Source organism: Terrapene carolina, unplaced genomic scaffold, assembly GCF_002925995.2.
Source record: "Terrapene carolina triunguis isolate 2854851 unplaced genomic scaffold, T_m_triunguis-2.0 Scaffold113, whole genome shotgun sequence".
In the NCBI taxonomy this organism is placed as follows: domain Eukaryota; kingdom Metazoa; phylum Chordata; order Testudines; family Emydidae; genus Terrapene; species Terrapene triunguis.
Window position 1 is genome coordinate 6308475 of NW_020664464.1, and position 25488 is coordinate 6333962.

Consider the following 25488-nt stretch of genomic DNA (forward strand, 5'->3'; position numbering starts at 1 on the left):
CTTTCTAGAAGATTCTGAGCTGAGGGCAGGCTTGTCCCATTATGTAGAGCAGTATCAGGGGGTAGCCGTGTTAGTCTGTATCCACAAAAACAACAAGGAGTCTGGTGGCATATTAAACACTAACAGATTTATTTGGGCATGTGGAGGAGTGGTTCTCAACCAGGCATACTCGTCTAGTCCAGAGTCTTGACTCTAACAGTGGCCAATAAGACCCCTCTTTTGCTGGCAGAGATAGTAGTGCTTCCCCACCCCCTCCTATGATCTCAGTTTTTAAACTGCCCCTGAATTTGATTCCCCCAGAGGTTAAATGTTCAAACCCTCCAAATCAACCATGGCCAGTACTGGATGCTCCAGTGGAAGCTATAAGAACCCAGCAGTAGGCAGATGTGGGATAATCTGCCAACATCAGATTTTATCCTGACCTCTAGGAGAGATTGGTTTACTCCTTGAAAGTTTAATATCCCTTCCAAAATGTTTGTTATATAGGAAAAGATCCTTCTGTAAACTTTTGAACCCTACAGAAATTAATTTCAGGGTTGTTTCATTTTGTGAAAATTTTATAAAAATAACTTTTTTTTAGTATGTTTTACCTAATGAGGGTCCTGAACCAAAAACCTGGTTCCAAACAATCCAGACTTTGGGAAAGTTTGCATCTAGCTCTTCGCATTGTGGTCAGCTCATATCTCCATAACGGACCAATGCAAAATTGTTAATCCAAATGCTCCCACATTTTGGATCTGGACTCAAACTTTATGGTCAGGCAGAGACTTATCTTTAGATCAGAGCTGAAGAAGGATCTAAAGAAGGATCTTTTCTATTCTTGGTAACACCTGTCAAATTCATCAAAATCAGTGGGCTTGCAAGAGTGTAACAACAGAATTTAGCCCTGTACCTCTACTAAAAACACAAGGCACACCACTGGGGCAAGGGGGAGCACGTGACATGCCGTGCGCTCTGGGCTAGACCAGCTCCAGGTTTTGCTTCCAGCAGCAGCCCAGACACACACTGCCCTGTGCGTTGTCTCTTTGGGGTGGATCAGAGGGTGAGGGCAGAACGAGGGCAGCGGCTTCATGGGTGCAAGTGCGCATGTCGGGATCTCTGGCCGGGCTGCCTCACGCCCAGGGAGCACAATCTCACGCTACAGTCTCTCCTTTGCCTTGCAGCTGGGGGAGGGGACCGACGTTGCTGCGTTACGCTCCGGCGGCACGTGGGCGGGGAACGTAGCTGCAGCTTGCGGGGCGGGAGGCTAAGTCAGGTAAGCGGCGCAGTGGGGTTTCCAGAATGCGGGGGCAGCGGCTGCTTGCTCAGTGCCCCTTGGGGGCGTCCGTTGGAGCGCCAGCGGATGCGGCGTTCCCAAGGCCCGGCAGGTCAGCCACGTAGGCTGGGGGGCCGCCAGGCTGCCGGGGGCAGGGCGGCGGGGCGCCTGAAACTGACAAATCGCCCTGCTTTTGTGCCGTGATGCGGGGTGGGTCTGGTGCGTCCCCCTGGGCTTTGCGAACGTCTGCCCTGGAAACAGAGCCCCGGAGCCGTAGAGATGGGTGCAGAAGTGCTTGGCGTCAGGGATATGGGGGTAGCTGCTCCCCGGCGGGTCTGACTGTGAGGGGGCTGGAGAAAGACAGGCCCCCCTCCCCTCGCTGTGGGAGGGCCTTTCGAAACATCGAGGTGCAACTGCAGCAGGGCTGTTTTTCTCCTGTTAGGGTTGGGGAGAGCTTCCCCCCTGCCCCCCTGGGTGTGTATATGCGGGTCTAAAAGCCTCTCGGGATGCGGCGGATATTTTGCTGCGTGTCATCTTCCTCCTTCAGGCGGCCGCATCCTTAGACACCCCTCAAGCAAGGGTGTTGCCTCCAAGTGAGTGCCCTAGCCTGAAAAGTTGCCTTGAGGCCTCAAGTCCTGTTAATTTCAGTGGGAGTTGAGAGTGAGCACCCCATCTCACAGGCCTGGGTTGCAAATCCTGCCTTGGCAAACTATCGGTAATACGAATAATGCACATTCAGCCTAACAAGTAGAAAGTCTTACTACTTCCTGTGACTCTAGAGTTCCCAACTCTGACTGAAGCTATTCCAGGAGATTTTTTCCCCCCAAAATGACATAATGTCATTTTCTTTAAAGAGCCTATTAAAATATTCTGGATTGCTTTCAATAGTCACTGGGAGATGGATGCCAATTCCGGGAGACGCCAGGCCAAACCTGGAGGGTTGGCAACCCTACCTGTTCTGTGAGCCCTTTCTGATGCTGTACTCTTTCTCCCTTCCCACCACCCTTTTCAGGGCAGGCTGTCAAAGTCGGGACTATTGTCAATCTAATAGCTGCTGTGGGAAACACAGTGAACCATTAAAAGCATTCTACAAATTTAAAAATAAATCTGACCATTCACAATGTTTTCTGCCTTTTTCCCCCTCTCAGTTTTGTATTGCTGTGGACATAGGCTCCTGTTACTTATTCTCCATCCTACTCTTGTATTTGTGGTAAAGTCATTTCCATAGCAATTCTGATACATGCAGATTGTGACTGGAGTGAGGAATGGGTGGCAGGAGCAGATACCCTTAGAATACAGAGGTTAGAAGTTTATGTCTACACTGCCCACGTTACAGTGCGGCTGTGCTGTGACGTGGGCAGTGTAGACACACTTTATCGCCAGGAGAGAGCTCTCTTCGTGATTAAAAAACAACAGCACCCCAAACAAGGGGTGGTAGCTTTATCGCTCCCAGCGATAAAGCACTGTCTATACTGGTGCTTTTCAGCGCTAAAACTGTTGTCACTCAGGGGGGTGTTTTTGAATGACAAAAGTTTTAGTGCTGAAAGTGGCAGTGTGTAGACAACCTAAAAAATCAACCTGCTGTGGATAAATGGCTCTCATCAATGGGTCCCATTCAGCTGGAGTTGAAAATGGCTTAACTGAAGTGTAGACAGGACAAAAAATATGTTCAGCACTGTATGTGAAGTAAACCATGATTGAGACTTGGAGCTGGATCCTCCACTGTGATCTGAATGCTTTGTGCTGCTCTGCTGGTAAAACAGTTTAAACCAGCTACCTGGGGATTTTCCTAGTTTAAGGAGAATTCCCCCACTGACATAGAACTAGCATAGTGTCTCTACACTCCTCCTCACACCCACAGGCCCTTTAGCATAGGGAGTGTTCATACCGAAGAGGGATGTGGCTGGAACACTCTTGCATTGTTGGGGGAATCCCCACTTGCTAATTTTTTTTAAAGCCATAAACAGAAGGGCACAATTTTGTACAGCCCTTGGCTACCCCTCGGATTGGAGATCAGTAAGAATGCTCTAAAGCCACCTTTGCGCTCCCCCCCACCAGCTGGCCAAGTGCTTCCCCAGCATGTCTAAGGGTTGGATTTTTGGAGTGTGATAGTGTGACTGACTCTGGTTCAGCTGTGAGGTATGGCCCTATACCGGGGTAATCAATTATTTTTTGTCAAGGTACAGTTAAGGTCCAAACTCCAGAGAAAATAATACAGAAATAACAACAATAATGATAATAAGTTTAAAAAAAAAAATTTCATGGTCCATTCAAAAGCGTCTGGCGGTCCGAATTTGGCCCGTGGTCTGCTTAATGACTACCCCTCCCCTATAGTGTTAATGGCTAATGGAATGCTGCTTTAGCTCAACAAAGCATGACTCACTTTTTAACAGTGTGTAAAATGATTTTATTCTGCCTATATTGGTAATTAAAGGGGTGTTGTCAATTTACTTTCTTGAAAAAGTGAACCTATTCTTGTTATAAGTATCACCTGAGATCACTATAATTGCAAAGGATTAGAAAAGAGACATTTCTCTAACTTTTCTATTATGTTTATTTTGTGCATTTGATAGCATGTAGGGTGTACAGTCATTTCCCCTGGTTCTTCAATTTTGTGTGTGTGTGTTTGGGGGGTGGGGGTGGGATGGGGATGGGATGTGGTCTTGCTCACAGGAACAGAAGATACAATCACATTTTCCCATTTTTGAAATGTTTTTCTAGGATCACAAATAGGCTGGAAGAACTCAGGTGCCTATGTAGTATCTAAAACTACTTTAAACTCATTTATTTTGAGATTGACTACTTTTCAAGTTGATGTTTTCGCCACTGACTCAGTGGAACAAATCATTGTCATTATTGTAGAGTAGACCTATAACTTCTTTGGAAGTCAAATTGGACTTCTTGTTGTTTAAGGAATGCAGGACTGAACCTTTAAGAAACAAAGACTGTGATTCTGATTTCGTTCAAATGCTCCCAGTAAGTAGAAAGCAGTATGAGGAGAAGTATGGGAACTACTATCGGAATGATCCAAATAGAATGTTTTCTATTATGTCATTTAGTCTTGTTTAACTTACATACTGTGGTGGGTTTTTTATTTATGTTTCTGCAGACTGTCACAATACAAATCCTAGGTCTGGATGGCAGAATCGTCCTTTCTGTTAGAGTTGACCTAGTTTTGGCCATCCCTCACAGTTTTACCAATGTGTTGATGTATTATGTATCAGGATTCTTCTCATGCAAGTTGGCTTCATTAGGAAAAACAAACAGGAGTCTTTCCTATAGCTTGTGTTCTTTATTTATTCTTTGCTCTTGTGGGTTTTTTTTACTCCTGCTCTCTAGCTGCTTGATGTGTGTAAAGTGCCTCTTCACCAGTCAGACTAGGAAAAATCTTATTGTCCAGTAGCTGAGGACAAACAAAACCCAGTCAAGGCAATTGAAATTTAATTACTTACTGCTAACAAGGCAGGATGCTGACCTACACTTAGGAGGCTTGGGGGTGTATTGACTCATAGACAAACAATTTTGGGTCTAAACTGCTTTCCCTGCTTTTATTTAGTAAATGAATGTCAATTATGCAAAATTACCTAGTATTATAATAGTATTGGGAAGGGGAATAATTGTTTTTCTGTAGAAAAATATGATGGCATTTTTGCTTCTATTTTCTGGAGGAAAAGCATGGGGGGAAAATAACTTCCAGCTCAGTCTGATGTTTTATTGGGGCTGAGGTGGATTTGTTTTAAGGGACTACTGCTTTGGCATTTTATAAAATATTACCTATGCAAGAGTTCAGCATCTGATGTGGTGGGATAGTAAATTACATAGCATTCGCAGTATTTTAAAGATTGAAACAACTTGATCATTTCTTATTTGTTTGAGGCCAAATGTTGCCCCCAGTGCACAGTCTGAGAACCTGGAATGTGTGTTAGGGCAGTGTTTCATAGTGGTTTGCTAAACACTTGTTGGTTCATAGAAACCTGACGGCTCACATGGTGCTGGCTCTCTTCCTTGTTTCCACATTAGAAGACAGCTAAAGTATATTAAATAATTTTCTAATATTACTTGTCCATATAAGCAATTGCTGTAGTTGCCATGTGGATGTTACATTATCGGGAAAGGGGGAGGAAGTGGTCCGTATGCTCCTAAAGGGGCAGGGAGTTAGTCTATGAGTCAATCTTTCTGTGAAATAAGGTGCACACTATGAAAAGCCTGATGAACCCCTGTGCTAAAGTGATGTATGAGTGGGAGGAAATCCTTTCCCTAGGCCATGCAGTGGCAGTGCAGCTGTTCTGTAGTTTAAGAGTTGTCATCACCCCGTGGCTGCAATATGCCCTCTTGGCTAGCAGGTGAGTATGGAAAATAACTTCTGATGCGCATAGTTGCTGCTTAACCACAAAGTACCTTGGGGTTCCCAGTTGGAATGAGGGACAACATTGGCTTTGGCATCATAGAGTAAGGCAGTGTTTGGTACAGTACAGTGTATTTTAGTGGCTGTGTTTTTAAAATTATGTCAGCAAATGACTTTGAATTAAGTATTAAACTAAGGCTGTTTTGTAAACTGAAGTAAAAACAAAATAAACATTTGTTCTTTTGACTTCTTTCTGATTGGCTCAGTTTTGACTCAACGGCTACAATTTTCATGAAGTCAATGCGATTGGATAAGAAAATGAACTAAGAGAAAAATACTTGAACTCAGCCTTGTGAATGGTAGCACAATTTCTTTCTCTTTTTTGCACACTAAGGGAAGGGGCTTACTAGGACAGTATATATTTTCATGCTCATTGGCCCCTTGAGGTCAGTGGTTTAGTTTGAATGACTGCAGTATCGGTAGATTACTTACTTTTAAGCAAAAAGCGCATAATAATGTTAGTGATCTATACACAGATCTATGTGTGGGTATTGTATACATTCCATGCCTAGGCATTGCATGAGGGGATGATTGAGGTCAATTGAGAGAGAATTTGCTGGCTCCACTTGCTGCGGTGTGTTTATAAATTGTGGCAGAGATTTTCTGCAGTATAAGGTCACCTGCCTTTAGCAGTTAAACTGCTAGAAGCTGTGCTTTTGTTCCTAGACTTTGCCTTCACTCTCCTCGTAGCATAGGTCCCAGAGAGGTCCATCGAATGAATGATTGTCACAATGTTTCCACCGTATGTGGCAGTACCTATACATGGGATGCCCAGAAATGGAATAAATTAACATATTTAAAGTCAGGATGTGAATGTGTTGGCTGCATGATTGGAGGTTTGCCTGCATAAGGCTGTGCTTAGGCTCGCCTTTTAACGAGCTTTAACTTCAGTGAATATTGTCTGAAACCTCTTCCACTCAACCTCCCCATGAGAGTAAAAGTTTAATAGAACTTCAATAATGCTGTCTAAAATAAGTTTTTAAATCAGTTTTTGTTGCACGTTAGGCCTGTAAATGTAAATAAATGCTCAAGTCAACTTAGTGTTCTGGGGATTAATAGTCTTTGTTCTGATGCACTTTGCGGGGGAGGCTGCCTTTCAGTTGTAGGGAGTTGATTGCTGTATTTGTGCAACACAAGGTATCATTGAAATGTAAGATGATATTATACTGTAATCTGGGTGCAGTTGCAGCAAAGTTTCTTTGAGCTAGTGCAGTGGAGGGCAAACTGTGGCCTCTCAGGGTAATCTGCAGCTCCCACTGGCGGGGAGTGGCAAACCGCGGCCACTGGGAGCTGCGGGCGGCCGTGCCAATGTAAACAAACTGTCTCACTGCCCGTCCGTGGATTACCCTGATGGGCCGCAGGTTGTCCACCACTGATCTAGTGGCTTGCTAGAACAAAGTTCAAAACTGAATTAATAGATGTATTTGTCCGTAACTGGAAAGAACGTTGCTTTCTACTTCATTCTAGTGTGATGTTCAATTTTCCCCTTGCATCATTATTTGTATTCTGATAGTGCCCAGAATGTGCAAAGCATTGTTTACAGACACACTTGAATAAGGAATCTCGGTCCTAATGAGCTTACATTCAGGTCTAAGTCCTTGATTCTGAAAAGCACTTAAGTGCGTGCTTACAGTTCACCTTTACTGCTGTAAAAGTTAATGCAGAGCGCATAAGGGGGAAATATTGCTTCCCTTCTTCTCATGACTCCCATTGAAGATGATGGATGAGCAATTTGACCTAAAATGTATAAATACTTGGCTAGTTCATATGTTGTACATTGAATGTCACTGATAGATTCATAAAATACTTACTACAGCAGAAGACATACTACATTGGAGGGCTATTGTAGATAAGGCAATAATTGCTTACGTCAATTAATAGACTTCTGGTTTATCTACAAGCTGGGACATCCTGATTCTAGTTGTGTATAGAAGATTCGACACTTTTAATGATCCTGTATTGTTACTTCTTTTTAACGTGAATAATAAAAAGTGGCTCGCTGACCAGTTGTAGTCAGAAATGAATCTCTCGGCAAGATAGAGACCGTATCTGTTTCCTCTGTTGATCTACTGTATGAATGAATATCTGCTTTGTGCAATAAAATAAAATGTATTTTTATACAGCAGGGATTTAATACTGGAAACACTGACATGAATAGTCCTTACTCTCACATTAATCCCATTGAAATAAATGGAATTACTCTTGTGAGTAAGTTTGTAGAAGTGTAACTCAGAAATACTGGGGGACGTGACCCTGATTTAGCTCACGGGGGTTTGGGTTAATTGAGGTTGTAACAATTATCCTGTGATTGGTGGATGTGATTCTCCTTCTATTATGAGTTGCACCAAAAGACATAACAGGCTCTAATGGTGTGCCTCCAGGGCCTGATTCTGTTCCAGTCAAAATCAGTAGAGAAATTCTCATAGATTTCAGTAGAGGCAGGAAATCCATGGGTAGTGAAGCACAGATCTGAAGCATGTACATATATTTTTTTTGTATGAGTGCTTTTGCACATGTAGAACTATTTTTTAAAATTTCAATCCACACTAGATTTTGTTCCTGTGTTACAAAGGACATATTACTAAACTGGATCCAAACTTATTGCGTGATATTTATACTGTTTGCACTTAGTGAGCCAAGGCAAGTCAGATTCTAATTATTTTTAAGTTCAGGTTATTGTGCACTGGCACAATGTTGCTATTGTGTTTGGGAGTTCAACCTGGCACGGAGACTTGGTCCATTCCAAAAACAAATCAAAATTATTTTTAAGATATCATAAACAATTTCTTATTAATATTTTATACATTTTTAAAACAAAATCTAAATGTAAGTCTAAGTTAGCTGAGAAATTTGAATTGTTTTTTCTTTTTAAATGTAAAAGACGCTGTGAATAAATAGCCTATAGTTGGAGGACTCAGAAAGCAAATGTTCAAATAGCTGTAAGTAACTATGGTTGCATCCCAGCAATTTGGTTCATTCTGAGCTGTCCCTTTTTGAAATCAACGGTGCATGGATTGATGATCCTGCAGCCAAACTTATTATTTAAAGAAACGTTTGACCTTATGTTGTACTGTTGAGGCACTACATCTTGACTTTAGTAAAGCTTTTGATACTGTCTCGCATGATCTTCTCATAAACAAACTCGGGAAATGCAACCTAGATGGTGGGTGCAAAACTGGTTGGAAAACCGTTCCCAGGGAGTATTTATCAGTGGTTCACAGTCATGCTGGAAGGGCATAACGAGTGGGGTCCTGCAGAGATCAGTTCTGGGTCCGGTTCTGGTCAATATGTTCATCAGTGATTTAGATAATGGCATAAAGAGTACACTTATAATGTTTGTGGACGATACCAAGCTTGGAAGGGGGGTTGGGAGGTTGCAAGTGCTTTGGAGGATAGGTTAAAGTTCAAAATGATCTGGACAAACTGGAGAAATGGTCTGAAGTAAATAGGATGAAATTCAATAAGGACAATTGCAAAGTACTCCACTTAGGAAGGAATAATCAGTTGCACACATACAAAATGGGAAATGACAGCCTAGGAAGAAGTACTGCGGAAAGGGATCTGGGTGTCATAGTGGACCACAAGCTAAATATGAGCCAACAGTGTAACACTGTTGCAAAAAAAAAAAAAAAAAAAAGCAAACATCATTCTGGGATGTATTAGCAGGAATGTTGTAAGCAAGACACGAGAAGTAATTCTTCCGCTCTACTCTGTGCTGATTAGGCCTCAACTGGAGTATTGTGTCCAGTTCTGGGCTCCACATTTCAGGAAAGATGAGGACAAATTGGACAAAGTCCAGAGAAGAGCAACAAAAATGATTAAAGGTCTAGAACAGTGCTTGCTGGCTGCCCTTCCCGCAGCCCCCATTGGCCTGGAGCGGCGAACCGCGGCCAGTGGGAGCCGCGATCGCCCGAACCTGCAGACGCAGCAGGTAAACAAACCGCCCCGGACCGCCAGGGGCTTTCCCTGAACAAGCCGCGACCCGACTATGAGAAGCACTGTTCTAGAAAACATGAACTATGAGGGAAGATTGAAAAAAATTGTTTTGTTTAGTCTGGAAAAGAGAAGACAGAAGCTACATCTACACTAGAATCTTCAAAGCGTTGCTGCGGGAGCTCAGGAGAGGCTCAGGCGTGGTGCGTCCCCGACCCTGCGCCCCGGCCGGAGCGGGGACGAGCAGCACGGTGCGGCCCCTGACCCAGCGCCCCAGCTGGAGCACCGGAGTGGGGCCAAGATGCGTGGTGCGGCTCGTGGGCCGGCTTAAAATGGCTCACGGGCTGTAGTTTGCCCACCCCTGGTCTAGATAATATTTAGTCCTGCCATGAGTGCAGGGAACTGGACTTGATGACCTCTCGAGGTCCCTTCCAGTCCTATGATTTTTTTTTATATATATATATATATATATATATATACTTTTATTTATTTATTTATTTATATTTATTTTAAAAAGGGGGCAGTTACATTTTCAGTCTATTGGCAGATGTGACTTAGCTACAAGTTATATTTCTGTGTTCGAAAATGAGGCAGGTTGGGACAAAAGCCACTTTTTCACAGGATGATTGTTTACATTTGGCACAGAATTAAAAAAAGCTTATGCTGTCTTATGTAATAGTGGCTTTGTCCTCAGATAATCCTTTTTCAAAGATAGCAGCAATGATCTCTTCACAAGTCTCCTATGACAAGAACTCAACTGTTTTTGGCATCTTTCCTCATGAAAGATGCTAATAAGTTTTAAAGACTGTACTGGTGTGTGGGGTTTTTTATCATTCCAGTTAATTCTTTTGACTCTAGAATGACAAAACCCCTGGGATGGATTTACATGATAACCAGTCCATAGTAGCTACTCTCTATCACTTTCTAGGAGGTGAACTCTGATAGAAACTTAAGTCGGAATTTTAGTTTGGTAGCAGGTAATTACTCAAATTAGAATTAGGCCAGGACACTGACGTTGACAATTCTATATGAATAGGATGTGTCATGGGATCTTGAATGGCCACAGGTGGCCGGCAAGTTTTAAATCTCATTTGAAAAACAAAACCCTGTCCTCTTCTGGAATGCTGGGATGTTGGCTTAATACCAAGAAGGAAAAGAGCCACCAATTGAATCACCAGTACCTCTTCTTGTTGGTCTCATATCCCAGTGCTGGGTAGGTCTGTCCTTGCTTTAACTTGTGAAATTTGACAATGATGCTAGGGAACAGTTTGGTGTAACTGTTATCTTCAAAGTATGCAGTGACTGTACTGGGCAGTGTAGACAAGGCCTAATTTTGTTATTTCTGCATGTGCAGCTCGGCAGTGACTATAGTGCTGCATTCTTCTGTTGATTTTTCTAGTGTGCCCCTCCTTTCAGTTACTTTCCCTGCTTGGAGTCCTAAGATCACCAATGGGTTTTATACTTAAATTTTGGAAAAATAAGACATTTTTGGCAGTGCAGCTGTAACCCAGTGGTGCCAGTTTCTCTGAACAGGGCTACACTTCTGAGGGCTGGTAGTCCAGCGCCTGTCATAACTAATTTTTGTAACTACCTGAATGGTCCCTTGGTTAAGTCATTAGCCTGGGATATGAGAGACCTGGGCTCACTTCCCTGATCCACCAGAGACTTCTTGTATGACTGTAAGTCACTTAGCCTCTCTCTCTCTGCTTCTGTTCCCCATTGGTAAAATGAGGATACTAGACTTCCACCCCTCACAGGGGTTTTGTGAAGAAGAATACATTAAAAATTGTAAGGTACAGATACTACAGTAGTGGGAGCCATATAAGTACATTTGATAGAAATTCACTTCACTGGCATGGGCTGATTCTGAGAGTTGCTGAGCATCTACACTTCTCATTGCAAGAGTGGTAAGCGCTCAGCACTTCTGAGGATCAGGACCTTTGGGGCTTTGCAACACGCAGATGCCTGTGATGATGACTCATCAAGGATTAGTCTGCAGGTAACTACATCGTGGTTCATCCAGGGGGTTGGGAACTGGAACATCCTGCCTCAGTTACTCACTCTAGCCATTCATGTGACCTTGGGAGAGTTACTTAACCTTGCGCTGCTTCTTACCCATGTGTCAAATGAATTCATGGTCCATTTTGGTCAATTTCACGGTCGTAGGCTTTTAAAAATCAATCTCATGGTTTGAGATATTTACATCTGAAATTTCACAGTGTTATAACCATGAGGATCCCAACCTAAAAAAGGATTGTGGGGGGGGGGGACAGACACGGGGGAGGGTGTCGCAAGGCTACTGTAGGAGGGTCGTGATATTACCACTCTTATTTCTGCGCTGCTGCTGACGGAAGCGCTGCCTTCAGAGTTGGGTAACTGGAGAGCAGAAGGCAGGGCAGATGTGAGGGTTTCATGGTATGGGGGGGTCATTACTTGGGGGGGCAGGGCTGGTCTCATGGGGGGCAACGGCATGGGTGCCTGAACCTTTGTAGGAGTGGAGGGGGGGCACCAGTGCTGGAACTAGGAAGGCCAGGGGCCAGGCCCCCTTCTTTTAACATGGGCAGTTTGGGAGGCAGGGGGCAGCATTGCCCCCCCCCCCCAACTGCAAACCTTGGGCAGGTGTGGAGTGGCGCTGGCTGGGGCTGTGCTTTGCGGTGGAGGAGCTGATAATGGTGCCCCCCCACAGGGGTGGTATCCCTAGCCTCTGTTTGCCAGAAGCTGGGAATGAGCGACAGGGATGAATCACTTGGTGATTACCTATTAATTCACTCTGGGGCACCTGGCATTGGCCACTGTCGGAAGGCAGGATACTGGGCTAGATGGACCTTTGGTCTGATCCAGTCTGGCTGTTCTTATGACTCCTCCTCCTATATCTGGGGCGTGATGGGGCAGGAAGTGGGGCGGGGTTGCGGAGCTGCCTGCAGCTGGGGGAGGTTCCCAGAGGTTGGTTTGAATTGGCCCCATGAGTGGCCCCTGCAGGGGAAGAGCAAGTCCCAGCCCTGCCAGGACTAGCAGCTGGAGTCCGGCGTATGGTAGGAGCCCAGGCTGGGGTGCCCAAGCCCTGCCCCTCCTCAGCAGATTTCACAGGGGAGACGAGATTTCACGGTCTGTGATGCGTTTTTCTCGGCCGTGAATTTGGTAGGGCCCTACAAATAAACCTACTTATGGTCGATGCTAGTAATCCTAAGTGATCCTTAGATCTTGCTGTCTAAGCGCAATGTAATAAGTTTTTAGTACTGTTTATTCCTCGTGTGTAAGTAATATGCCTTCTTTCCTAGTCCTAAACAGTATATTTTTAATCTATGTTGCAGAACCTAAATTAATATCATGTGAAAGAACCAGAAATGTCAGACGATATCAAGAAGCGGCTGGAATTTCCTAACACGCTTATTCAGTCACAGGTAATTAACTTTTTAATACTAAGCTGGTGAATTGTCACATTCAGAACTTTTCATTTTATACACATACCTTTCCCTCTGCACCCCTGCAGTAAAGAGACAAAATGAACATTTCTCCTCCTTTGCCATTATAGGCATAAAATCAAAGCCAGCAGAGCTTTCTCATATAATAAACTGGCTAATCAACCTGACTGCACAATCCCAACATCAAACCCAGTCACCCACCACTGCAAAGAGCTCTCATCTTACTTTGCAGAATAGATCAACTGAATATGACAGGAACTCTCCATGTCTGCAAACTCTAAATGAGGCTGGATGGCATTAACCACCCAACTGCCTTGACAGAGTTTGACCCTTGTGGATGCCTTGTAGCTCTGGAAGTCCTTGGGAATATTTAAGCCACCACCTACTAAAAACAGATCCTTGCTACACCTGGCAAGTCGAAGCCAGTAGAGAACAGCTGCACCCATCAGAGAATGGCTGAGGGTGCTGATTGTTGAAAGTTACATTCTGATTGGCTGGCTAAGCCTCTCTGATGATGTCACAGCCATAAACCAACTCCCAGTGGTAGAGTTGGAATCTCATCACGCAAAATAAAAATATATCCCTATGCCCATTATTTTTAATGAGTCAGAGAATAATAATAGAATATGGTTAAAATATGTCATCCCTACACCCATGATTATTTTTAAATCATTAAAATATATATATATATCCATACTGTTTTTAGCTGCACAGACCATTAAACCTATAACCAGCTTCCACCTTTCCCTTTGCCTTTCTCTTCTTCCTGCTGCTCTGCCTTAAAAATTGAAATGCCATGCAGAACTCGTAATTTTTGTGGCAACCTGCTTCCTCAGCAGGACAGGTCACTGTGAACACAGTCAGTACAACTCGGAGGCTTTGCATTGCTTCCACATTTAACCCCAGTACACTGATTTACGGTAATCTTGTCTGTCGGAGATGTACGTAAAGCAGTGAGGCTAGATCCTTGTGTTGCGGGAAGGGGTGGAATTTCCTAAAAAGCTGGAGGTAGAAGGAAGGTATTTTTCATCACTGATGAAACTGGATCACTAAGACTTAATGAGAAGACAAACAGGACCCTGATGCTTTGAACCACCTGATAAACCGGTGTCAGATTCCTTCAGTGGAAAAGGAAAGTATCCTGGCTAGTTCTTTGTAGCATTTACCCCTTTGAAACAGCAGTGAGATTTGCTATCTGTTGCCCTGGGTGGTTATCTTTTAAGGTCACTAGTACTGTGTTTGTGCTTTGATTACTCCACTAGCTACCACTTTGCTTCTGTTGCCAGTTCCAGAGTTTTACACTGATCTTCAAAGCCATCAATTCATCAGGAGCCAATTTTCATGACCCAACGGTATAAACAACCACATCTCTATCTGTGACCCCCCCCAAGAAAGCTGCACTCTGGGACAATGTGGCTTACAAAGCCCAGGATAAAGATGTGAGGGCCATGTTCTTGGTCAAGGGGGTTTGCCTGTGAAATGATGTCCCAGAGGAAGCTAGGTTGATCCCAGAGTATTACCAGCTTTATTGAATACTGCAAAGCCCTCTGTATTGATAAAGCTTTCCCACCCTAACCAGAGTGTCTGTAAGGATGGGGTTGTGAATGTATATCTGAAGCACAGCTGCTTATAACCAGGAAAGAGATGAACAGAAGGCTCACTGAAGTCCATTAGGACAGTGTCATGCAGCTCTAACCAGTTAACTAGTGTGGGGCTCTCCATAGAAAATCTTAGATATCTGACTTTGTGCCATTCTCTTTCTTGGTTTACATCTATTTTTTTTTCTTTTTTTGGTAAAATATGTTAAAATACTTAAAACAGTGCATTGAATAATGTCATTCTTGTAATCTTGGACAGAATGAACTGGTTATAATTTGCGGTTGTGTTTTCTGGAAATGTGAACTGTTAACTAGAAGTATTATTACTGGTTTACATTTATAAAATCATGGCATGCTATCAACTAGTATCTGAAGGAAGATGTAATTAAACTATAAAAGGAGGAAGAGGGAGCTTGGAAATGTTTAAAACAATCTACATTCCTGTCCCTTCATCATTTCTTTACACACTAATGAAATAGAGGTGCTATTTTTTCTTTTAGCTGGCATCCTAGTTTTTTCTCTCAGACACTAATGATCTGCCCTAGCCAATGATGAATAAATTCAGCTTTTCTTTTGGATACAGTAATATCTAAGCATCTTATATATATTTTTATTGTGAAAGGATCTCTCACAAAGGCTTTCCGTTTAGAGACAGCAACACAAATGAAACAACAAAGAGCAAATAATTAGATATGAGCCAAAATTGTGGCTCCAAAAATCTGTACATGTGCAGTTGTTTAAAATTTGAGTTGGAATTGAGAATTTCAAGCAGTCTAGGGGACTTTGATACATCGTCCATTAAATTAAAATCTCAGCCCTCTATCTAAATTTTACTAATGAACCTTATTATTGTAATGGATATAAACAAAACGCCAGATCAGAATAATCCCTGAACTTTGGAGGTTTTTGAAATTCAAATACGAATTTGTTGCATGAGCCCATCTCTACAAAAGATACAACTTAAGTCGAATACAAGGGTTAAAAGTAACTAAGCATATTTGGCATTAACTACTCTGTGCAGTGTGGCTTTTAGAAGCAGTGGGCCTCATATAGAGCTGGAAGTCAGGACACTGTGGCCCTATTCCCAACCCTGCCACTAATTTGCTGTGTGACTTTGAGCAAGTCACTTAATTGCTCCCTGCCTTAGTTTCCTCGCTTGTTCGGTGGGGAGTATAATGCTATGTCTGTAAAACACTTTGAGATCTGTGGACAAACAGAGCTGTACACGTGTCTGTTGTAAGAGCTGATGTTCTAAAGCAGGGGTGGGCAAACTGAGGGCCACATCTGGGTATGGAAATTGTATAGTGGGCCATGAATGCTCACGAAATTGGGGGTTGGGGTACGGAAGGGGGTGAGGGCTCCGGCTGGGGGTGCGCTCTCTGGGGTGGGGCCAGAAATGAGTTCAGGGTGTTAGAGGGGGCTCCAGGCTGGGGCAGGGGGTTGGGTTGTGGGGCGCGGGGTTAGGGCTGTGGCTGGGGGTGCGGGTTCTGGGGTGGGGTTGGGGATGAGGGGTTGGGGGTGCAGGAGGGTGCTCAGGACTGGGACCAAAGGGTTCAGAGGGTGGGAGGGGGATCAGGGCTGGGGCGGGGGGTTGGGGCGCGGGAGGGGGTCAGGGTGCAGGCTCTGGGCGGCGCTTACCTCCTGGCCAATGGGAGCTGTGGGGGCAGTGTGCTCAGCCCCCTGGCTCCCCGTACACGTAGGAGCCGGAGGGAGGACATGCTGCTGCTTCTGGGAGCCGTGTGAAGTGGGGCAAGCCCCTGACCCTGCTCACCTGCAGGAGCTCGAGGCCCGGATTAAAACGTCTGGAGGGCCGGAGGTGGCCCCTGGGCCGTAGTTTGCCCACTCCTGTTCTAAAGTATCAACAACTTCTGCTTAGGCCTGATTAGGGTTTAGGTCCTAAACATGCAAGTTGTTCCATGTGGATGGACCCTCATGTCTATGCAGAGCTCTACTGAGGTTAGTTTCTGACAGGATAATAGTGCAAGGTGATATGGCTGCAGACTGGATATTGGTGGTTCTATGATACATTTCAACTTCTCTAGCAAATTGTTGTTTGGCATCTCTTGTTATCCACATGTTGCATTAACAAGCTCTTTGGCTTTCCTAGCACTGCAGCTGCAGCTTTGATCTTGGTCTCCTTTCTAAACAATAGTGCAGAGTGCCGCTTTAGCTGCATATTTTAATTATTTTTGTGTCTTTTATAGGCAGTGGGTCATCTTATTGCTGCAGTGCTAAAAGAAAATGTTTTATCCGACAAGATCAGACAGTCTACTAACCAGGTCTGTATTACTTTGTTTTCAACTTCTCTCCCACATCAGATTCCAAGCTTCTTCTGTGGTCTCCCATACTCTCTGGTTCATATTGAATAAAGTTGCAAATGCTGTGTTATGTTTCAGAGCATACAGCTGGAGATTGTAAATCTCTGTGATCTGAAGGGTAACCATTTTTTTCCATTTTGAGACCCAGTGGCTAATAGTAACCGACAATAGAGTGATAATGTTTAACTGGCTGCTAGACTTAGGCTGATGACAGTTTTGTTTTCGAAAATTTGCATCACTGCAGACAAGAATTTCATTGTGGGATCTGTGATGCTAATGAACTTTTCAAACAGATTATCATGTAATGCCCCTACATACATCATTGCAGTTCGTATATAAAAATCTTGCAAGTTAGACCTCAGAGTTAAAATTGCAGGACATATTTAATTTCAATTCTCTGTAGCTAAATGTTTCCTTTTGTATTAGCAAATTAGGGTTCATATTTCCTTATGAGACAACGTGACTCAAGGCCATAATTTACTTTTCAGTTTGTCCAACCTTTGTTAGTCGAGCGGCGTAGAAAATGCCAGTCATGATGAGTGTCACAGAGCACCATAGGAGAGGACTCAGGGTTGGCATTTCCTTTTCTCTAAAGGTGACCTGTAAAAGGGGAGAAGGAAGGAATGGTTTTGTGGCTTTTTTGTTTGTGTTTGGATATATAAAGACCTGAAAGATATCATTTACAAAGGTAGGGTTTTGTGTGTTTTACTTTAAGATATCAGTCGTGCTAAGTCTTGGTTTTTTTTGAAGTTCTTGAATGACAAAAATGTTTTAGATAAATTGATATTAAGAAATAGCAAATAAAATCTAAAGAGTTTAACAGCTTGAATAAAACTGCCTATCTTCCCCATCCCTCCCCCATGAGACCCTTATTCGGGAAGATACTTAAGCATATGTTTAACTTTAAGCATATGGGTTATGCCCATGTGCTTAATGTTGTACATTTCTTAAGTACCTCACTGAATCGGCTTAACTGAAAGGAAAAGATAGTACTGAAACGGGGCCTTAAGCAAGGTTTGCTTCCTTGTGAATGTAGTTGTGATGTCACTATATTAGTAGTTCTCTAGCCATCTATAGAATCTTCTATGGTAGACATGAATTTCTAAAGTTGAAAAAACCCAACTCTTTAATTTTTAACCTCTTTCCCCCTCATCCTGAAATATCTTAAACATTGGTTTAAAAAAATGACACAAACCCATTTTTTCCTTTTGCAAGGTGTCTTTAAAATGAAACAAACCGTCAGAGATGTAGGGTAAGATTTTCTTTCAGAGTAGTGTAGGGGATTTTGATGGACATATTCATTTATTTTATATTGACGATACATATCTGATTACCCTAGACTGCTCTGAAAATCTCCCATTTTCTACCTTCTGTGGTCTTTACACTTTTATAAGCTTATTGGTCTCAACTTCAGAAGAACTGAGTTTAGGTGAGAAGGACACTCAAGGTATTTAGATTCTGAAATGAAAACTCCTGTAATATTGATGATTATGGGAAATGCACATGTGTTTAAAGTTGAACACGTGTTTAATTTGACCGTGGGATACTGTTGGGAAGAGAGGTGGACTAAGAAGGGGAAGAGCATCTTTGGGCACCAACTTGCCAACCAGTGAGGAGGGCTTTAAGGTAGGTTCAAAGAGAGCAGGTGACAAAAGCCCACAGGTAGATATAAAAAAAGGTGACCTTAGTAGAGACATTGTGGGGGAAATGAAAAATTGTGTGTGTGTGCGCGCGCACTGCCCCAGCTCTGCATAGATAGCCGGCAGCAGACCTTGAGCGAACTGCCCAGTGACCACAAGATTCGTTAAGGTACGAAGGCGCCAGGCCAGGTTTATTGTTGGCAAAGCACAGTAATAGCACCTGGCAGACTTTACGAGGATATTAAGACATGTATGCCTGTGACAATGAATGGAGCTCAGTGAATAGTGGGACTTTCCATTTCCCCCTTGGCTGGACAAAAGATACTCCCTCTATGATACGTTTTATACCCTGATACAAACAAGTTAATACTGCCTTTGACATAGTTAGTTACTGCCCCCTGATGTGGCTAGTTATTACCCATCACCTTGTACATGCTGGTTTGATTAAAACATTTTTATTATGTACTGTTATCCTGACTATATCTTTTAGGAGGGGTCAGTGTGTTTTTGTTATTTTTGGGGAATATTTTTGTACCATTCTTGATATTGGGATGTTCTGGTACCACTTGATATTGGGATGTGTTCGCGTGAGTACTGTGTGCTTAGCACTTCTTAGGAACGTGTATATATAATTTGTGGATTACACCAAGCTGGGAGGAGTTACAAGCACTTTGGAGGACAGGATTAGAATTCAAAATGGAGAATTCGTTTGAACTCAACAAGATGAAATGCAATAAGGACACATAGGAACGAAAAATCAAATGCCCAACTACAAAAGGGGGGATAATTGATTAGGCAGTAATACTGATCTGGATTAGAAATTAAATACGAGTCAGCAATCTGATGGTGTTGTGAAAATGGCTAATATAATTCTGGGTTTATTAGCAACAGTATCATTTGCAAGATATGGAAGGTAATTGTCCCGCTCTGCTCAGCACTGGTGAGGCCTCAGCTGGAGTACTGTGTCCACGTTTTATGAAAGATGTGGACAAATTTGAGAGGGTCCGGAGGAGAGCAGCAGAAGTAACAAAAGGTTTAGAAAACCTGACCCATGAGGAAAGGTTGAAAAAACTGGGCATGTTTAATCTTGAGAAATGAAGACTGAGGGGGGACCTGGTAAGTCTTCAAATATGTTAAGGGCTATTATAGAGGATGGTGGTTAGTTGTTCCCCATGTCAGCTGAAGATAGGACAAGAAGCAGTGGATTTAATCTGGAGCAAGAGAGGTTTAGGTTAAGTATTAGGAAAACTTTCTAACTATAAGGATAGTTCTACTTACATCTTCTGTGTTCTCTTTGTAAGGGTTTCAAAGTGTTGATTTGTTAGAGTTTAAAAACATGTATTATCCTTTTACCTCTGCTCACAAACCAAATAGTAAATAGTAAATCAACCAATTAACAGATGTGTAGTATCAAAATAACAAAAAAAAGGGCCTGATTCATAACACAGTGAAGTCAGTGGATTTTGGATCAAGCTTCCCTGTATTCACAACTCCAGGTTAAGGACATATTTTGCTTAAGGTTGAAAGAATTTTGAAGTCACTTCAGTTCTACAGAGGGATTATTGCCTGTCTATAACAAATTCAGACATTTGGAAATGCAGCAGCTCTAAAAGCAGTGGTCCACAAACTTTTCCCAACATCTCCCCCTCCCCCCATCCATAATTGATCCTGTCCGTGCTCCCTCCTCCCCCCGCCCGGGAACCAAACTGAAACTTTTCATAGGAAAATGTTGCTTCCAACAATAAATTTTGAATAGAGATTATTAATTTGAAATTTCTCATGGGAAAACAAACTGCATTGGTAGCAAAAAGTACCTCAGACTTTATCAAAACTTTCAGATTTAGTAATCTAAGGTATTAGTAGCAATGTAGGTAAGGAAAATGTTTAAGACATTAACATGACAGTGTTGCTTTGAAGTGTCTGTGTGTTTATTAACAGAAAGTAAGAGATATTTTTATAAATGACCTACTTTGGCAGCATCATTGGATAACACAGGTTTGGTTGGCTTTGTCTTGCCTTTGTGTTTACTAAATACAGTAATGCCCAAAGAAAGCAGAGAACCTGATCTTAGTTGCACCTACTCTTTACTTTAAGTTGCATCTCTGGGAAGATGATGTCAGGCAGGGTTTTGTCTAATAGAAGGCTTACAGTGAATAGTATTTAACTTCTGTCAGCATCCTAAATGATTGTTCCCCATTTTTTTGATTTCAGACTCCTGCTTTGAACTTGCTCTGGGAGAAGTGCTGCAGTGAGAATGTGGTTGTGCGGACGGCCTGCTGCGAAGGCCTGGTGACTCTTGTTGCACAGGATTATGCAGAGTTCAGTTATGTTCTCAATACCGCTCTCAACCTGATTCCCTCTGCCAGGTAACATTCATTCACAGTGTTTGGGGCCTTTTGTTTGTCAGGTATCAGTAAAGTTTTAGGTCCCATCTCTTGTCCTAAACTTAAAATGTTAGCTCTATGGGTCAGGGACTGGGACTGTCTTTTCTTCTGTGTTTGTATAGTGCTGAGCACAATGGAATCCTGGTCTGTGACTGATGTTCTAGGTGCTAGCGTAATATAAATAATAATAGTTGTGCACATGTACATTATGCACTGCAAGTAGTTCCATGGACTTCATTGGGGCTTCAGTGCATAAAGTTGAGCACATACTAACACTCTGCAGGTTTGGAGCCTTGCTTATTGATGTAAAAAGACTTTATTTTTTAATCACCATCTAATAAAACATAATACACATACTTTCCCCTCCCATTTCAGCTTTTATTAAACTGAATTTCAAATAGAGAGAATCAACATGTCTTCTAGCTTTTTAATAAACAGATCAATTAAAAATAGGAAAAACAATTGCAAAGACATGGTTTTTTGATGTGGGAACTACATACCAGGATGAGATTAAGGTAGGGTAGAAAACAAAGAAAGGGGTATCTGACAGTTTTTTTTCTTAGAGATGTCTAATGCAGCAGTTCTGCAAACAATAAAGCTCATATGTAATTTGACCCATGTGGGTAGTCCCATTTATTTCATGTGTGAGAGTAATTTTGCACATATGAATAATCCCACTGGAATGTTTAGGATCTTGTCTGAAAATATTGATGGGGATGCAGGAGAGCTGGTTTCTAGTCCCAGTGCTGCTGCAGATTCACTGTGTAACCAAGGGCAAATCAATTTACCTCACTGTTACACTTCCTCTGTAAAATGAGAATAACAAAACTTAGCATCTCTCAAGGGTGTTTTGGGATAAATGTGTTGTGTGGTGCATAGATAATATACTGCTGAGCATCATAAAAAGCCTACAAATAAAAACATGTGAATGTAGTCAAGTACATGAGTGTAATAATGCTTGAAGATGTATTTTGTTAGTCTCCTTGCGAAGTTCAGTGAGATACTGTTCTGTCCACTGACTTATGGCAAGTGTTTGGTTTTTAGCACTAAGCCTTTCTGCATAGAGAACACTAGTATATTTTCTTGCTCAGAGCTACTAATTGATGCTACACTTGTGCTGTATTATGGGATCATGGTAGTGACCCCAGAGTCAAGGTTGCAGGAACCATGCCATTCAAAACATATTTGTAACTAACCCCTTTTAACTTTCACAAAATTAGGTTTAGGCTGAAATTTCTTGTGCTTAACTTCAGCCAAAGGTGATTGATTTTAAGTTTGTGTAAACTCAGCTGAACCATTTTTGAGTAATTCAGCTGATTTAAAAAAAAAATGCAGTATTGTTCTTTAAAAAATACATTACAGTCATTCCCAGCAGATAATTCAAAATCAGCTTACTCTGAAAACTTGCTACAAGGATGTCTGCTTTAGACCAGGTTTACAATATTTTGATTGGAATTCCCAGACAAAAATATTGTAAATGTGTATTACAGGAAACTGGCTAGTGTGTGCACATGTTGCCCTCTACAGGATAGAAGCAGAACAGTTCAGCTGTGTGTCATAGCTAACAAGCTGTAAGTGTGCTTTTGGAGCATGAGGATCTCAGTCCTATCCCTGCTGCTGCTATGAAGTTTTAATTAGTTGTGGTTAGCAGACTAGTAACAACTGTGAAATTCCTATATGGCTGTGAGTTTGCTACAATAGCAATAATTTAAGGAGAATATAATTTTAATCAAATTTTGTACTTTTGAAAACGTGTGTAAACCAGGACATTCAAAGTCAAGATTAACGTTAGAAACAAATGTGTGAGAAAGTTGAGTTAAGATATTTCAAACAAATCTAATTGTACCATCATTTTCACACCACTCTGTTCACCCTGCATGTGAAACAGATCCATGCCTGTGACTGGTATCTCAGATGGTTGATATGTTAACCACTGGCTGTGTTGGCAGTTTACCCATGAAACCCATATAATATATAAAAATCTAGTATATTTTGACATTTTTCCTCTGACTCCAAGAATTCAAACCACATCCACTATGATTTGCAAAACAGTATATGTAGCCGAACCACAAGGGTATATGGGTTTAAAATGTTTTCAACCACAGGGAGTAATGACTGACTAACCTAGCCTTTTCTTCTTGGTTCATTTTAACATTGATCTTTTTTTTGACCCTCCCAGACCTTGGCAAGCTGTTCCTTCATCCTGTTCCCTGCCAGATTTTTATTCAGATTTGTTGTGGGGCTTTACAACACTGAGTGCACTGTGTCTTTAAAGGCATGTAAACACGAAATTGACTGTCAATGGCAGCCCAGCAGAAAGGTCGTCAAAACTTGTGGGCTCCTTCCAGTTCTGTTTAAAGCAGGTGTGTGTTATGACAGTGGAGAAGACAACTTTCTGCCCTCAGCAACTCTCTGCATCTTCTGCAATGACTTTGGCAGGGGTTTAGCATACCTGCTGGTCTTTCTGCTGTGCTACCTATTTCATATGCCATGAAGGGCAACCTGTATTCTGGGATGGGCACTCCAGAGCTCACGTGGTTTGATATTTTGCGTGTGACACCTAATCATTTCACATTCAAATTATCATCCTCACTTCCCCATAAGTTTCCTCCTCAATCAGTTTTAAAGCTCTGCTGATTTCCTCTGATCCTTTAATACTACCTCCCTTACAGAATATTTCTATGGAATTTCATCTCATGGGGTTTTTTAACAGCACTTTTTACATAGAAATCTAAAATAGGCAATTTTTTAGAAAACACTCTTGAGAGAGACTGATCAATGCTTTACAGAACCATCATTAGGAATTAGACCCTTTGATATTACATAGTACGGGGGGAGGGATAGCTCAGTAGTTTGAGCATTGGCCTGCTAAACCCAGGGTTGTGAATTCAATCTTTGAGGGGGCCACTTAGGGATCTGAGGCAAAATCAGTACTTGGTCCTGCTAGTGAAGGCAGGAGGCTGGACTCAATGACCTTTCAGGGTCCCTTCCAGTTCTAAGAGATAGGTATATCTCGATATTTTATTTATTTTTATTTTTTTTAGAAAAAGATAATATTTACTTAGAGCCTGAACTTCATAGAATGTCTTGAAGTATCTTTAACTTTCCTAAGAATATCACTCTTACAAGGAATATTTGTTATCCCAGGCTTCCATGCCTTGTTTCTCAGCATAAAGACAATGGAGCAGCTCTTTAACTGGTGTAAATTGTCATAGATCCATTGACCTCAGTGGAGTTTCAATAATTTACACCATCTGAGGATCTGCCCCAATAATGGATGAAATTTGATGGCTTGTATAGTGCAGGAGGTCAGACTAGATGATCATAATGGTCCCTTCTGGCCTTAAAGTCTATGAATCAATGCCATTTATTGTTACATATTTAGGAAATTATTGTAAATAAATACTTGTTTGCGTTCTTTTAAATGATTTTTTCTCACATTAGGATTAATGCACACAGTGAGAACAGAACCCCCCTCTTTGCATTATTTAGTGAGGAGATCTTTTGTCTTAGTTCATAAATTACATACACGTCCTAACACAAACATCCCTCCCCTGATTCCAAGTGGGAGCTAGGATAGGATATTGTTGGTATTTTGTTATGAAAAGTGAGGCCTGCTGTTTTGTTTTGCTCAATCACTTCATAGTTACTCTTCTTAGATTGAGTGATGTGCGCTAGTAAGTTAACCGTGCCTTGAATTTTCCCTAAGGCCAAACATTCCAAAAATTGACCCTCTCTCCATCCCATCTCTGCCAGCTAGTATACCAACCTCCAGAAGCCTACTGCGGTCATCTTTTTCTGTTGCTTGGCAACAGGATTGTGAATAAAGCTGTAACCTCTCCTACGGTAAGGTTTTCAATGTTTTGATGCTGAGGAGTCATGACAGCCTGTGATTTTAATGATTACAAACATCTTAGAACTGCACCATTTACTTTAAAAAAACAAAAAACAAATACCTAGCAGTAGGATTCTGTCAATAATGAACTGCGCCAATGTTTAATAGTACCTTTTGCAGGAGTGCAGAAGACACATCTGTGGGAAGAGATGGACCGCTCACTGTACTTTGCATCCTGGAGATCAGTGTAAATTCTTGGGTGAGGAATCCACTCTGGAGATTCTGAAATCTTTAGATCCTCATGCCAATGACTCCCACCAATTGTTGTATAAACTTATGCTGAGCATTCATTTTGAAAAGGCTGTCAGTGTTGATGAAAAATAATAAAAACGTAGCAATCAAGTGATTTTGTGTGTTTCTGATTTCTTCTTAGGAATGACATGGATTTAGGATTATTGCACTGTAGAGATAATGATAGTTTATCCTTAATATAACACCTTTTATGGATGAATCTCAAAGCCTTTGTATATATTAATCAAGCCCCATAAATTCCCTGTAAGATAAGTTGTATTATCCCATCAGTGGGATAAAACACTGATTGTGTTTGAGGCCTTGCCAACATGAGAAAGATGTACCGATTTAATTAAATAGATAGCTATATATGTTCAACTTCCTTGTGTAGACAAGTCCTGTGGGTG

The 25488-nt window shown here is 42.0% G+C and overlaps 1 protein-coding gene across 1 annotated transcript in view; it reads left to right on the forward strand.

Annotated features, from left to right (window-relative positions):
• Positions 1-1166: 1166 nt before the first annotated feature.
• FOCAD (focadhesin) overlaps positions 1167-25488 on the forward strand; it is a 200311-nt gene continuing 175989 nt past the window's right edge. Inside the window, exons 1-4 of the mRNA XM_026652328.1 lie at positions 1167-1255; positions 12905-12994; positions 16818-16892; positions 20783-20937. Coding sequence (XP_026508113.1) covers positions 12938-12994; positions 16818-16892; positions 20783-20937 — 287 coding nt within the window. The 5' untranslated portion in view covers positions 1167-1255; positions 12905-12937. The remainder of the gene's footprint in view (positions 1256-12904; positions 12995-16817; positions 16893-20782; positions 20938-25488) is intronic.